A 13,390-nucleotide genomic window follows, 5' to 3' on the forward strand; every position below is an offset into this window, starting at 1 on the left:
TCAAAAGAAGCTAACAAAATGTATGACGCTACAAAACGTAAACATACATTAAAAGCATCGTGGAAAGAGGAGTTCATGCGGCTTGTAGCAGACGACGCAACGCATGAATTTCATGAATAAAGCTGAGTTAATACAGTTACACACTGATGGCAGATGGAATACAGCAATGTCACATCCATGCAATGAATGTTATAAGTAGATTTATAATAAACTTAATTTTAAAGTGTATATTCTGATTATCAATCCTTAATACTTTGGTTAGTCTGTTTCTTTTTCCCCGTATTTGTTTTTTTTTTTGATCATTTCAATTGTATAGCAATTTGCGTGCGGGAACATGCGATCCATTATCCCCGGTCGAGTATTGCTGAGAGCAGGGGCTGGCAGAGTGAATTATTTTTTCAGTTTGGGCTGCTAAAGCCTAAAATGAACTGCACAGTTTCGGCCGGGATCTGTTATCCCCAGGCAACGTTTGGTGGAAGTAAGGGCCAAGTGAGCAATTTTTTGTCACGCGTGGTGGTTTTGTTCTTTCCACCTAAATTGAACGGCACCTGTGTATGCAGCCATGAAGCATTATCCTTGGGGAGGGCTGCTTCACAGACTTTCACATATCACAGTGGGAAGGCTCTGGTCCCAATTAATCATGATAAATAAGGGATAATAGTTCTCCTGTCTGTTCTTGAGATTTAAAAGTTGAAAAGACATTCAACAACGCAAAAGAGGAGGCGTCTGACCCGTTTAACATTGCAGAAGATGAGGATGAGCAAGGCCCAGAAGAACAGGAAGATGGCTCCAGTTCCAGCAAGTATGATGATCTCCACGTTGGCTTTATCATTGGAACCTAAGCACAAAGAGATGAAGATATGATGGTCAAATTTGGTTGATCAAAGCCGCTTTGCCTATTAGTTACAAGAACACTATGCACCGTACGCAGCACGGCAGATGATTGGTTAGCGTGTCCGCGGCACAGTTCTGGGGTCATGGGATCAAATCCTCTGTATAGAGTTTGCATGTTCTCCCCTTGCCTGCGTGGGTTTCCTCCCACATTTCAAAAATATACATATCAGCTTAATTGGCAGGTCCGAATTGTCCCTAGGTGTGAATGAACAAGTGAGTTGTCGGTTTCTGTGTGCGCGGCGACTGGCTGGCAACTAGTGCAGGGTGTCCCCTGCCCACAGCCAGAAGATAAATTGGATGGGCTCCAGCACCCCCGAGACCCTACTGAGGATAAGCGGTGCAGGTAATTGATGGATGGATATGCACCACACTGTGAATTTTGACCACTACATGGATACAGGTATATAATTCAACCACAGCACAAGGAATAATATAAATTATGGAGCTTCAAAATGACTATGCTGCACAATTTTCTAACTCACTGTTATGCATTCTATATTTATTTCAATTTATAGGATTTTTTTTTTATAATAATGTTATTATAAATATTAATAGAGAAAGGTTATTTGGCCAATTTTAAATATTCGTATGACTTAAATATGAAATTACTCGAATTAAATAAAAGTTCCAATCATGTTGATGATTATAAATATTTTTTTATGATTTACTGCACAAATCATTTTTAGTAAAATAAGACAATTAATTACATTACATATGGAAATTTCTTTTAAATTTTAATATTCAATGATTTATTTTGAAATAAGTTTGCAAAAGGAGTACTTAATCAATAGCAAAATAATCTGCCATTATATTTCTTTTCATTTCAATGATTGTTTTTCTTATTTTACAAGTAAAACATATTTAAAATGTAGAATATTTTGTCACGGTTGCCATGGCGCCAAATTGGCCCCGCCCATGTGGCGCCAGCTGCGGCTCATTGACAGATTGGCTTTCCGTCTATTTAAGCTCTTCCTTTGTCAGTCCATCAATGAACCTCTGCCCCGCAAGATGTGGGTTTTGACTCGGTCCTGTTTTCTGTTGGTATTTCCTGTCCGGTATGGTTTCCGTTCATTTTGTCTTGTTTAATTTAGATATCCTGTTTTGATATCAATCCTGTCTGTCCTGTTGTTTAATATCGGTTTCTAGTTTTGTTCCCGTCAATTTCGTCCTGTTTAATTTGGATATCCTGTTTTGATATAAATCCTGTCTGTTCTGTCCTGTCCGGTATCGACCCCGTTTGTCCAATATCTGCTGGGGCAATTGGTATCGATCTCTGGCTTCCTATCATTCCACGCCAGACTGCTGCCTAACCTGCATGACTCCCCATTTCCCGTTAAATAAAAGGCTTGTGTGCGAAACGTCACACATTTGGGTCCTGATCCTGTTACGGTTCTTGGCATATTTTTGCAGTATACTGTTATTTTTCGAATTTGGAGACAGCTTGTGGATTGTGAATTAATCATTTTTACGTTCATGGCGAATAGTCACTATGATAAAATTGGTTCAAATTCTAAATGAAAAACATTTTTTATTACAAGATAATGAGACCGGTCTTGGATAAAAGTAACCCAATTGGCCAGCCAACAAATAGCTTTTTAACCAGCGAGGCAGTTGAGCAGGAAAAACAAGATAAGGATGGTAATAAATGTCATTAATCATAGCACGTCCACACAACTACAAAGACCTGGCTCGGTGTGATTCAAAGTGGATGAATCACATTTCCTGTTTGCCCCTGGTATGAAATCCGTCTGGCAGTTTTGTTAATTGTGCTTCCAACCGCATATAAAGACGAATATAAAGACGAAGAGATCAATAAATGCCATTTAATCACGGATTCTGCTCCGAAGCCTAAAGGACAAATTGCTTGTAAACGTCAATCAGTATTTTTTAGTAGAATATCCTTGTCCTAGAAGTAATACCAAATTGAAGAACATAAAAAGGAAAAGGGGCGGCACAGCGGCTGGGTAATTAGTGTGCAGCCCCATGGTGGGGAGGTTCAGGGTTTAAGTCCAGCTACCGCAGCCTCCCTGTGTGGAGTTTGCATGTTCTTGTGTTTCTTCCGTTAACCCCAGTTTCCTCCCACATTCCAAAATCATGCATGTCAGGTTGATTGGCTGGTCCAAATTGTGTGAATGAGCGAATAGGTTGTGTTTCTCTGTGTGCCCAGCGACTGGCTGGCAACCAGTTCAGGGTGTCCCCTGCCCACTGCCCGAAGATAGCTGGGATGGGCTCCAGCACCCCTGCGACCCTACTGAGGATAAGCGGTGCAGATAATGGATGGATGTAAAAACGTATAAGTATTAGCTTTGACCCAGGAGGTTCAATATATCTGGTGCTGTATACAGTACTCTAGATGTGTGCTGCAGAACTGAAACATTTTACTGCACTAAGAAGATGCGTGTATGGAATCTTGGGACATGGACGGTCATGGAGGGCGCCTACTCTGACAGGGAAGAAACAGGCCGCAGCGGTGAAGTGTTTTAAAAGGAGCCATTGTAATGTAAACAATGATTTTTGCCCTTCGGATAGAGGAGAGTGTAGAAAGCATACAAAAGAAACAATTTTTCATGCATTCAAAGCAGCTGCCGTTCAGGGTCACTATAAGTACCCACAAATACAGAAGGTGCTTTTGTCAGTCTTGTTCGATTTGTAGCGCGAAAAAGATCATAGGTAGGCTTTCACAGTTGAGGTTTGAATTGGTACAGTATACCCTCGCTTACACAAGGTTTACTTTTCACGGTCTTGCTACCTCACTGGTTGGCATCGTGCATTATGTTCTGTATTCTGATTGGGTAAAGAGTCAGTTCATATTGATGACTGCAATTATTATTCGACCGTAGAGTAGTTACAGAGAAGAGAATAAGTATTTGAACATCCTGCTATTTTGCTATTTCTCCCACTTAGAAATCATGGAAGGGTCTGAAATTTTCATCGTAGGTGCATGTCCACTCTGAGAGATAGACTAAAAAGAAAAAAATCCAGATGTATCACACAATGTATTTGTGTGATACAGCTGCAAATAAGTATTTGAACACCTGTGTACCCTCTAGAATTCTGACCCTGAAAGACCTGTTAGTCCCCCATTAGAAGTCCACCTGCACTCCATGTATCATCATGAATCAGATGCACCTATTTGAGGTCGTTTGCTGCATAAAGATCAAAGCGGCGCTGCCACGAGCGGCTGCCTTTTCCAGCAGCTGCCCAATTGTTGTATTGTCTGCTCCTATCTTCGGTGTGTTTTCTTCCCGTTTTGACAACTACACTATGGATTACTTCTATCCTATGGACATGGGTTTTAACGCACAAGAAATGCGTGTATTTCAACTCCTTGCCCTGAGGAATTCTCGTGCCGGCGTGATGAAGGGGCCCATGGTGGAAGAAAAGCCGAAGCTAGCGAAGCGGCTAGCGGCGTTATAAGTCTTCGGTACCATCCGTAATCGTGGTAAATGCGAACTCACGACCAAATAAGATCATCGAGTGCTTTTTGAAAACATCGAAGCGCACAGGGAGCGCAGTAGCTGTGTTTTGCGGAAACGTGGCTCACGTTTAGCATTCCGGACGCTAACGTGTAGCCACCCGGAGCCACCTGGAGAAATCCGGCTTCAACGTCGCTAAACAGAGACATGAAAGCCGGGGGGAATCGGAGAGGAGGCGGACTTGCTAACACGAGGTGGTGTATCCCTGGATTTTCACAAAGAAAAGATTTCCATCTGCCGCAGGAATGTCGAACTTTTGGACTGGCGTGACGTCATCCACTCCGCTACAAGCACCCTCGGGCATCATGTTAATCTGTTAATAAACAACGGGGTAGACTGCTGGAAGTGTGAATTTCCCTACGGGGATGAATAAAGTATATATCTATCTATCTATCTATCTATCTAAAGACACCACTCCACCCCATTCAATCAGTAAGACTTTAACTTGTAACATGGCGAACACCACAGAGCTGTCCAAACACACCAGAGACAAAATTGTACACCTCCACAAGGCTGGTAAGGGTTATGGAGCAATTGCTAAACAGCTTGGTGAAAAGAGGTCCACTATTGGACCAATCATTAGAAAATGGAAGAAGCTAAACATGACGGTCAATCTCCATCGGAGTGGAGCCCCTTGCAAGATATCACCTCATGGGGTCTCAATGATTCTAAGAAAGGTAAGGAACTACACGACATGAGTTGGTCAATGACCTTGAAAGTGTTGGAACCACTGTTTCCAAGGTTATTGTGGAAATACAATAGGACGTTATGATTTGAAATCATGCATGGCACGAAAGGTTTCCCTGCTCAAACCAGCATGTCGGAAACGTCTTAGGTTTGCATATGACCATTTGGATAATACAGAGGAGTCATGGGAGAAAGTTTTGTGTCAGATGAAACCAAAATAGAACTTTTTGGTCATAATTCTACTAAGCTTGTTTGGAGGAAGAAGAATGAAGAGTACAATCCGAAGAACACCATCCTTACTGTGAAGCATGGGGGTGGTAGCATCATGCTTTGGGGGTGTTTTTCTCACATGGGACAGGACAAGTGCAATGCATTAAAGAGGATGACTGGGGCCGTGTATTGTGAGATTTTGGGCACACAGCCAGGAAAACCAAGGAGTGGCTCCGTAAGAAGCATATCAAGGTTCTAGCATGGCCCAAACAGTTTCCAGACCTGAACCCAATCGAAAATCTTTGGAGGGAGCTCAAACTCTGTGTTTCTCAGCAACAGCCCAGAAACCTGACTAATCTAGAGAAGATCTGTGTGGAGGAGTGGGCCGATATCCCTGCTGGAGTGTGTGCAGACCTGGTGAAAAACTACAGGAAACATTTGACCTCTGTAATAGCAAACAAAGGCTACTGTGCCAATTATTAACATTCATTTTCTAAGGGGTTCAAATACTTATTGGCAGCTGTATCACTCAAATAAATTGTTAAAAAATCATGTTTGTGATTTCTGGATTTTTCTTTTTAGTTGATCTCTCTCACAGTGGACATGCACCTACGATTAAAATTTCAGACCCCTCCATGATTTATTTCTATGTGGGAGAAATAGCAAAATAGTAAAAAAAAAATGTGTGACTTGGTTTGACTTGAATTTTCAGTGCAAAAAAAGTCAACACAATTTGGAAAGGGGAAATCGAGCCCAACCAGTGTCAGGAGTAATGTGTTAGAAAAAAAGCAATTACTTTTCTTAGTAACGAGTACTGTAAAGCCTTTTTGATCCAAAATTGTGACGCAATTGTTGGTACAACGTAGTGTGTTACTCGGCTACTTTTTAAAGAGCAGATCTTGGATTCCAGAGTCTTCTGATACTTTGCTCACAAAAAAAAACATATAACCCTCATTCAATCAGTGCGACAACACAACCTGTTTTTATATACATACAAAATACTACTGAATGCAGATAACTGAATGTGCAAACACATAATTCCTCCCTAATGATATTATGATATTCTCCTTAATTCAAAGCCGTATTAAGCAAGTATAAAATAAAATACTGAAACCAGGGTCAGTTTATATGCACGTATTAGGATGTGTGTACCGAGTGGTAAGCAGCGAGTGAGGAGGGGGCGTGGCTTATACAGGAACAACAAAATAAATGGGGCGAACGTGACCACAGAATTTACGGTAGAAAAAAAAATGCTGAATTTTGGTCTTTACTTTTGAAATTATTTTTGCAATTCGCCATACCTGGAGAAGTGGAGAAGAAAATATTCAAGCGTTTTGAAAACAAAGGACAAAATGGACATGGAATGTCTCGACTGTTTTAGTTTACAAGCTCTCAATGTTGCTCAAGCCAAGAAATAGGAAGGGTTTACTGCATTTTCACAGGTTTTCTTCTATTTCTTTTATTATATGGCTCTTTTTAAGCAGTTTTAGAGTGTCAGCTTCAATGTGAATATATATATGGCATTTGTAGTTTACTGGAAAGTTACTTTCAGAGTAACGTGCTACTTTCGGGTGTCAGTATTCTAGGGATTAACGCATTTACTTTTTTTAAAATGAAGCAACTAGTAACTTTAATGAATTACGTTTTTAAATCGCCTAACAGTGACGCCAACACAGTATGTGATCGACCTTTGTCAAGGTTCTGACACGACTGTAGAGGGCGCTGACTCGATATTCATATTCCTCGAACATCCTGACATTAAATCTTTATGGTGCTGCAATAAGCATATCAACAATATGATCAATTCCCCATGCAGCCCCTTTCTGCAAATCGTTGAATTATTCATCATGGCCATACAAAACCGGCGGTCACCTACTCAGATGTTATTGGAGCCTCCGGCGGTAAGGTGTGAGAGGTGAGTGATTAGAATTCCCAGGGAGGGTTCGCTATAGTGTCGGGGTTAGTTTTTTTACAGATCTTACCGATGACGCGGACAATGGCCGACGAGTGGACGCAGCCCCGCTGGTTGCAGGCGCGGCAGGTGTAAAAGCCGGCGTCCTCCTCTCGAACGCGTTGGATGCTGAGAGTACGGTTGGAGTCCTGTAGCTGAATGCCTAGGATAGAGCACAAAATTTGGGGCAGAGTTAAGTTTTGTGGTATTTTTGATAGGGGTAGGGTAAAGCTGGCCCAAGGCATAAGCGAGCTAAGCGGCTGTTTAGTGCCCCGCCACCACTAGGGGGCCCCCAAGAGTGGTTACTAATGTCACTTTGTGTGTCCAATTAAATAAAAAATGCTTCTACAGAAAGACCTCGGTTATCGCGGTTAATGGGGACCAAAACCACCCGCGATAAGTGAAAATCTACGAAGTAGCGGCGCACCTTCAAAAAAAAAAAAAAAAAAAAAAAAAAAACTTTTTTTTTTTAATTATTATTTTTTAGACCCAGTTAATGGGGAACAAAACCACCCGCAAAAAGTGAAAATCTGCGAAGTAACGACGACCCTTCAAAAAAATAAATAAATAAATCTCATCTCATTATCTGCACCGCTTATCCTTATTAGGGTCGCGGGGGGATGGAGCCCATCCCAGCCATCTCCGGGCAGTAGGCAGGGGACACCCTGAACTGGTTGCCAGCCAATCGCAGCTGCAAACCACATTAGTTCTTGCAGCTAGCTGCGTTCTTCATCGACGCACGAGCCAAGTGATCCACCGCTAAAGGTCGTAAAGCTGGGCGATTTTAGAGAGAGAGAGAGAGAGAGAGAGAGAGAGAGAGAGAGAGAGAGAGAGAGAGAGATAGATAGTTACTGTGAGTAAATAGGTGCCACCTTGTGTTTGTTAGGTTTATCATACCTTCATAAGGGAAAATTGCAATCATTAATACAGTGAGCATTTGGCTGACATAGACAGGTGTCTATTTTGCACCTGAGGTTTGATGGAGCGGCTGGTCGTCTTTGAACCAGGAGATGTGAGGCGCAGGTCTTCCCTCCACGTCGCATTCCATCCGCAGTGACTCTGTGACATTCACCGTCTGGTTGGTGAGAGCGCGCTTGTAGCGAGGCGCCTCCAGACCTGGAGGGGAAATCAGGGCAATTGTGTTGGTGTGACGCCATGTGCGAAAGACGGTCTAACAAAAACAGTATCATGAGGCGCAATCGGTGAACACCTTCAGATTAGCAATTTCAGTATAGAAATTGTCAGATTTTTTCAAGTGGGATTTAATTTACTGTTTTGATATCATTTAGATCTCCTATGTGGGTTTGTATTTAAAGTTGGTGTCTTGAATCTAAAAAAATATATACTTGCTGATACCATCTTCTGGCTTAAATCATCATTGTAGCCTCTGTCGATTTGCTTGTGTGGCTACGTGCATTTTTTAGACAAATAAACACTTCTTTTTCCATATTTACAGGGGTTTGGTTTCGCGTTTGGACAATATTTAAAACAGTCCTTTTCTTACTTTCACTGTTTTCACAGAAAACTGCGAGCTCAAGCATGAAATCAATTTACACTCCCACTCCTCCATATCCTGCTTACTAATGCACTGCGAGACCAAAACAGCTCTGATTAAAGTGAGATAAAAGCAGATAGGCAGAGTGAAAAAAATATATAAAGGCTCTTTGAACTAAGTTAGACATTCTTAATAGAAAAAATATTCTACTTTCATTTTTTCCAGGACATCTCAAACGACACACCCCAACCTTTAATATTAAAATGCCGTTCATCTAACATGGTTCCAGAAATGTCTACATGAGGGTTGTACAACCGACGGCCTGGGGTCTACTTGTGGCATGCTGACCAAATTTGCGCCGCCTGCTTGATATACTGAAACTTTGCTAAAAAGTCCAGTTAGGAAATTGAGGAAAATTGTCATAATACTAGTAAAATTATTATTTATTTGAATATGTAATATATATTTTTTAATAATTATTTTTAAAAGTATTTTATATGACATTAAAAAAAATCAAATTAAAATGAGTGAACTATCCTACTATATTATATTATTTTGCCCATTAAGGTTGTATTTTCCCAAAAAGTTAAAAATAGAAAAAAATAAAAAATCATACTGTGAATATTTTTAATCATTATTTTTGTATTTGCTCAAAAAAACAATACATTCAAATTCAAATATTTCTAAGTAATATTTTTTGTCATTTAAATCTATTTTTAGTTTAAGTCTTTGATTTAGTAAGTAAAATAGGATAAATAATCCGTACAATTAAATTACTTCTAAGTGATACTCTTGTCATTTTATTCTATTTTGAACCCTTCACTTAAAATAAGAAAAAAATATGTGTACAGGGACATTGTTTTCAGACATTTTTTTCAAAAATTTTATCCAAAAAACCAAGCCCAAAATACTGCAAAAATTAAAAAATGATGAATAAATAGATCAAATTTATTTGAAAGATGTTTTTGTAGCGCCCAAAAAACTATGTACCTTCAAACGGATCCACAGATAAAATTGATTTTTTATGGTTCTAAAAGTATCAAAACAATTTGAAATTTGCTAATTAGAATTATTTTTTTAAAATTAATATCAACTGGACCATATATGAAGCTGTTTTTTGTTCAATACAAATCATAAACAGGGTTTTAAGGTGCCAAGAAATCAAAGCATCCTTTGTATCTTTTCATTCAAATTGTCTCAAAGTGGCCACCAGGGGAATCATTTTGGACTCCTTTTGGTGTACAAGTTCTAAGCATGGCCTTCATTCCACCATACTACAAATTAATTAGCCAAACTTTCTTTACTGTGCTCAAAGTCCACACATGAAGGCAGAGTGAGCAGAGGTGACGATATATTCCATTATGTTCCGTAGCATCTAGCGAGCGAGTTAATCGAATGTGAAAAAGGTACGCGTTGTTTCCAGCCCCGCGGGGCCTAAACTCCACATCCAAGGCTGCTTCGTGCATCATCATTTCGAAGGCCTCCTGACTGAGTATTGTGTATTTTATGGTGAGATTATTACGATACAGAGTGGGTGGATAGATGTCGGAGCCTGGCGGCCTCATCTGTTTGGTTCCTCACCTTTGACTGACATGTATCTAAACAGACAATGCCTCTCGCCGCTGCGTCTGCTCTGGGCCTCGCACACATAGTGACCCTGGTCCTGCAGCTGGATGGCAGGCAGGGTGAGATCCAGGACCCAGCTGTTAGACGCATCCTGAAAGACGAGTTGTCCGTCGAGGGTGGCGGCGTTGAGTCGTACACTCCTGCAGTCCAGATCCTGAGGCTTTCCCCCCAGGGCATGGGGGTCCAGGCGGTACCAACGCAGCTGCTCGTAGGTGTAATTGTCGGCGATGCACCGCAGTGACACCTGGTCTTGCTCCAGGGGGTTCTCTGATGGATGTACGGTCACGCTGAAGCCTTCAGGGATGCCTGTGGGACAACCAAAATGAAGTAGAATAAGATGCATCCTGCTAGACTGGACTCTTATTTGTGTGAAAAAATATACAGTATTTTCCAGACTATAAGGCGTACCCCAAATGGCCAGAAATGCGAATGTGCGCCTTACAATCTGTTGCGCCTTGAATGTAGACACAATAGGAAATGCCTTACCATATTTGTTCGACTATTGATCATTCGATACATTTTATCGTGGGTCATAAAATGCATAACGATGGCAACAACTGGGATTAGACCGGATAGCAATGGTAAGAGCTCCGAATCCTACCCACCAGGGCGCTAGGGACATCGATCATTGTTAACAACTGCATTACGTTGAATGCAATGGGAACAAACACAGAGAGCTGCGGGGAGAGTGCCAAATTACTTCCCACAAGGCCTATTTTTATTCAGATCAGGTCAGCCGGATTACTTCCCACAGTGCCTTTCTCTTTAGTTCAGAATCCCGTGCGCTTCGCAAAGACTTTACAAGTGGTTACTCACCTTTTCTGTACCACAGACAATATTCTTGTGGCCCAGCCCAATAATAACATTAACAATTTGGTACTGTGACTGAAGATAATGTGATAATGAAATAAAATCTAATGCCTTTTCATGTGTAGTCTGTGTCCCTAGTGATCTATTTGATAGGATTTGGTGCACTCCCCGCTGATCAACTCCCGTCTGATTCAAAGTTTTGCAATTGTGATCAGTTTTAAAACCCGACTGATCAACCAATGCACAAGTATGTATTTTTTGAGACTTTTTTGTGCAACTTAGTTACAGTAGTTTTAATTCCTTGCAAATATTCAAATAACCCCTACTGCTTTCAATTAAACAGTTAAATAAAAACTTTATAATTTAGTATTGTACAACACATACAAGACATTTTCTGACTTGGTGAAATAGTGGATTCATTCACATGAATGGATTGGTAATAATAACACAGACCAATTAGATTTCAATTGGTAATATTCCTTTTTTAGTTATTTAAGGAAGTTAGGGCGACTGTGTTATTTCATGCCATGTGATAATTGGTACAGATATGTAGCTATTGTCATATCAAAAAATATCCTGGCACTTCTACGAAGGTATGTACATTTGGTGCAAATCAATATTATGTACCAGTAAAAATAAAGTTCTAGATGGAGCAAAAAAATGTATAAACTTTTGTATGAGTGGCAATAATAATTTGCACCTGTGAAACCCCCCCAAAAATATTTGTAAATAAATAATTTTAGCATAAATATATATATACCTTAAGTAAGACATCCACAAAAAAAATATTTGTACTATTTTTACTCAGGGTATTTAATATTGTAAATGACATATAAAGCTCACAATACATATGCGTTTGCTGCTTCAATGACAAGTAGATGAAGGAAAAAAATTAAAAATACAATTTGTACTTGTAAATCAAATGTAAAATTAAAATACAAACATACCTTTTTAAAAGCAGTAATATGTACCAGTCGACTTTAACATTTTTAACAGGTACAAGTTAATTTTGCACACACAGTATTAGCTACATTTATAGTCCAGTCCTTTTCTGTAAAATGTGATGTGAAAACACATTTTATTTCATTTATATACTGTATATTTTGCTGAACTCAAATGTGAGTGTCCTAGTTTACAGTAAGGAAAATTATTATTTTGCTATTTCTCCCACTTAGAAATCATGAAATTTTCATTGTAGGTGCATGTCCACTGTGAGAGAGAGATAAACTAAAAAGAAAAATCCAGAAATCCCAATGCATGATTTTTTAACAATGTATTTGAACAACTGAGAAAATGAATGTTAATATTTGGTACAGTAGCCTTTGTTTGCTATTCCAGGGGTCAAATGTTTCCTGTAGTCTTTCACCAGGTTTGCACACACTGCAGGAGGGATCTTGGCCAACTCCACCACACAGATCTTTGAGCTCCCTCCAAAAGATTTTCGATTGGGTTCAGGTCTGGAGACTGGTTAACTATTAAATCATGTTTTTACTTTAAGGCCTAAGCCTGAGGTTTTTGTTTTGATTTTTATTACTTTAAGTTAAACCCTTTAAAGTTTGGAACCACTGTATTATCTCCGACAACAGTTTTCAACTTAAACTTGAGTCTTGATAAAAAGAGTGACTCTTAATAGAAAACACACTTTACCCAAAGGTGTCAGCTAGAAATTAGAATAGTAAAGTTTGACTCTTCTTTTGGTTCTTTTTTTGTTAAATGTGTTTTTACTATTGTAGCCTTTGCAGCGGTGTCTTACTCAATAATACATCAGTATCCTAGGGCTAAAAAAGATGTTTCTGTTAAATTTTTTACAACACGGTGCCTTCTGAAGCTATAAGCCCAAACAAATGCGTTGTTCCTTTGAATTACATGAAAAGCAGGAATGGCCGATTCTGACAATTCAAACGTGTTCGAGTCACAACAAAGCGCACGCACCAATGGAAAGGCGAGTGTAAAATAGCCTACTCACTGGTCACGTAGAAGTAAATGAGCCGTTCGTCTTTGCCGACTTTATTCTCCGCGGAGCATTTGTACAGCAGGGATGTGCTGGCTTTGCGGATCTGCAGCCGGCTGACTGTCTGCGGGTAGGGAAAGGTGGAGAAGTTGAAGTTGGCTGTCAAGTGCTTCACTGGAGAGACGTGTAGGTGATTGTGCCTTTTGACGGGTTAACACAAAGAGAACTGCCTGTTACAAAGGAACACAGGCTTAGGGAGTAACGGAATACATGTAACAGCGTTACGTAAT

The 13,390-nt window shown here is 40.0% G+C and overlaps 1 protein-coding gene across 1 annotated transcript in view; it reads right to left on the minus strand.

The window, feature by feature from the left end:
* flt4 (fms related receptor tyrosine kinase 4) overlaps window positions 1-13,390 on the minus strand; it is a 119,733-nt gene that overhangs the window by 25,413 nt on the left and 80,930 nt on the right. The window contains exons 12-16 of the mRNA XM_088343430.1: window positions 13,116-13,224; window positions 10,295-10,645; window positions 8,188-8,334; window positions 7,250-7,381; window positions 732-838 (exon numbers count right to left, since the gene is read on the minus strand). Of these exons, the coding sequence (XP_088199556.1) occupies window positions 732-838; window positions 7,250-7,381; window positions 8,188-8,334; window positions 10,295-10,645; window positions 13,116-13,224 (846 nt within the window). The remainder of the gene's footprint in view (window positions 1-731; window positions 839-7,249; window positions 7,382-8,187; window positions 8,335-10,294; window positions 10,646-13,115; window positions 13,225-13,390) is intronic.

This window comes from Urocampus carinirostris, chromosome 9, assembly GCF_059441175.1.
Source record: "Urocampus carinirostris isolate Australia breed hairy pipefish chromosome 9, RoL_Ucar_1.0, whole genome shotgun sequence".
Lineage (NCBI taxonomy): Eukaryota > Metazoa > Chordata > Actinopteri > Syngnathiformes > Syngnathidae > Urocampus > Urocampus carinirostris.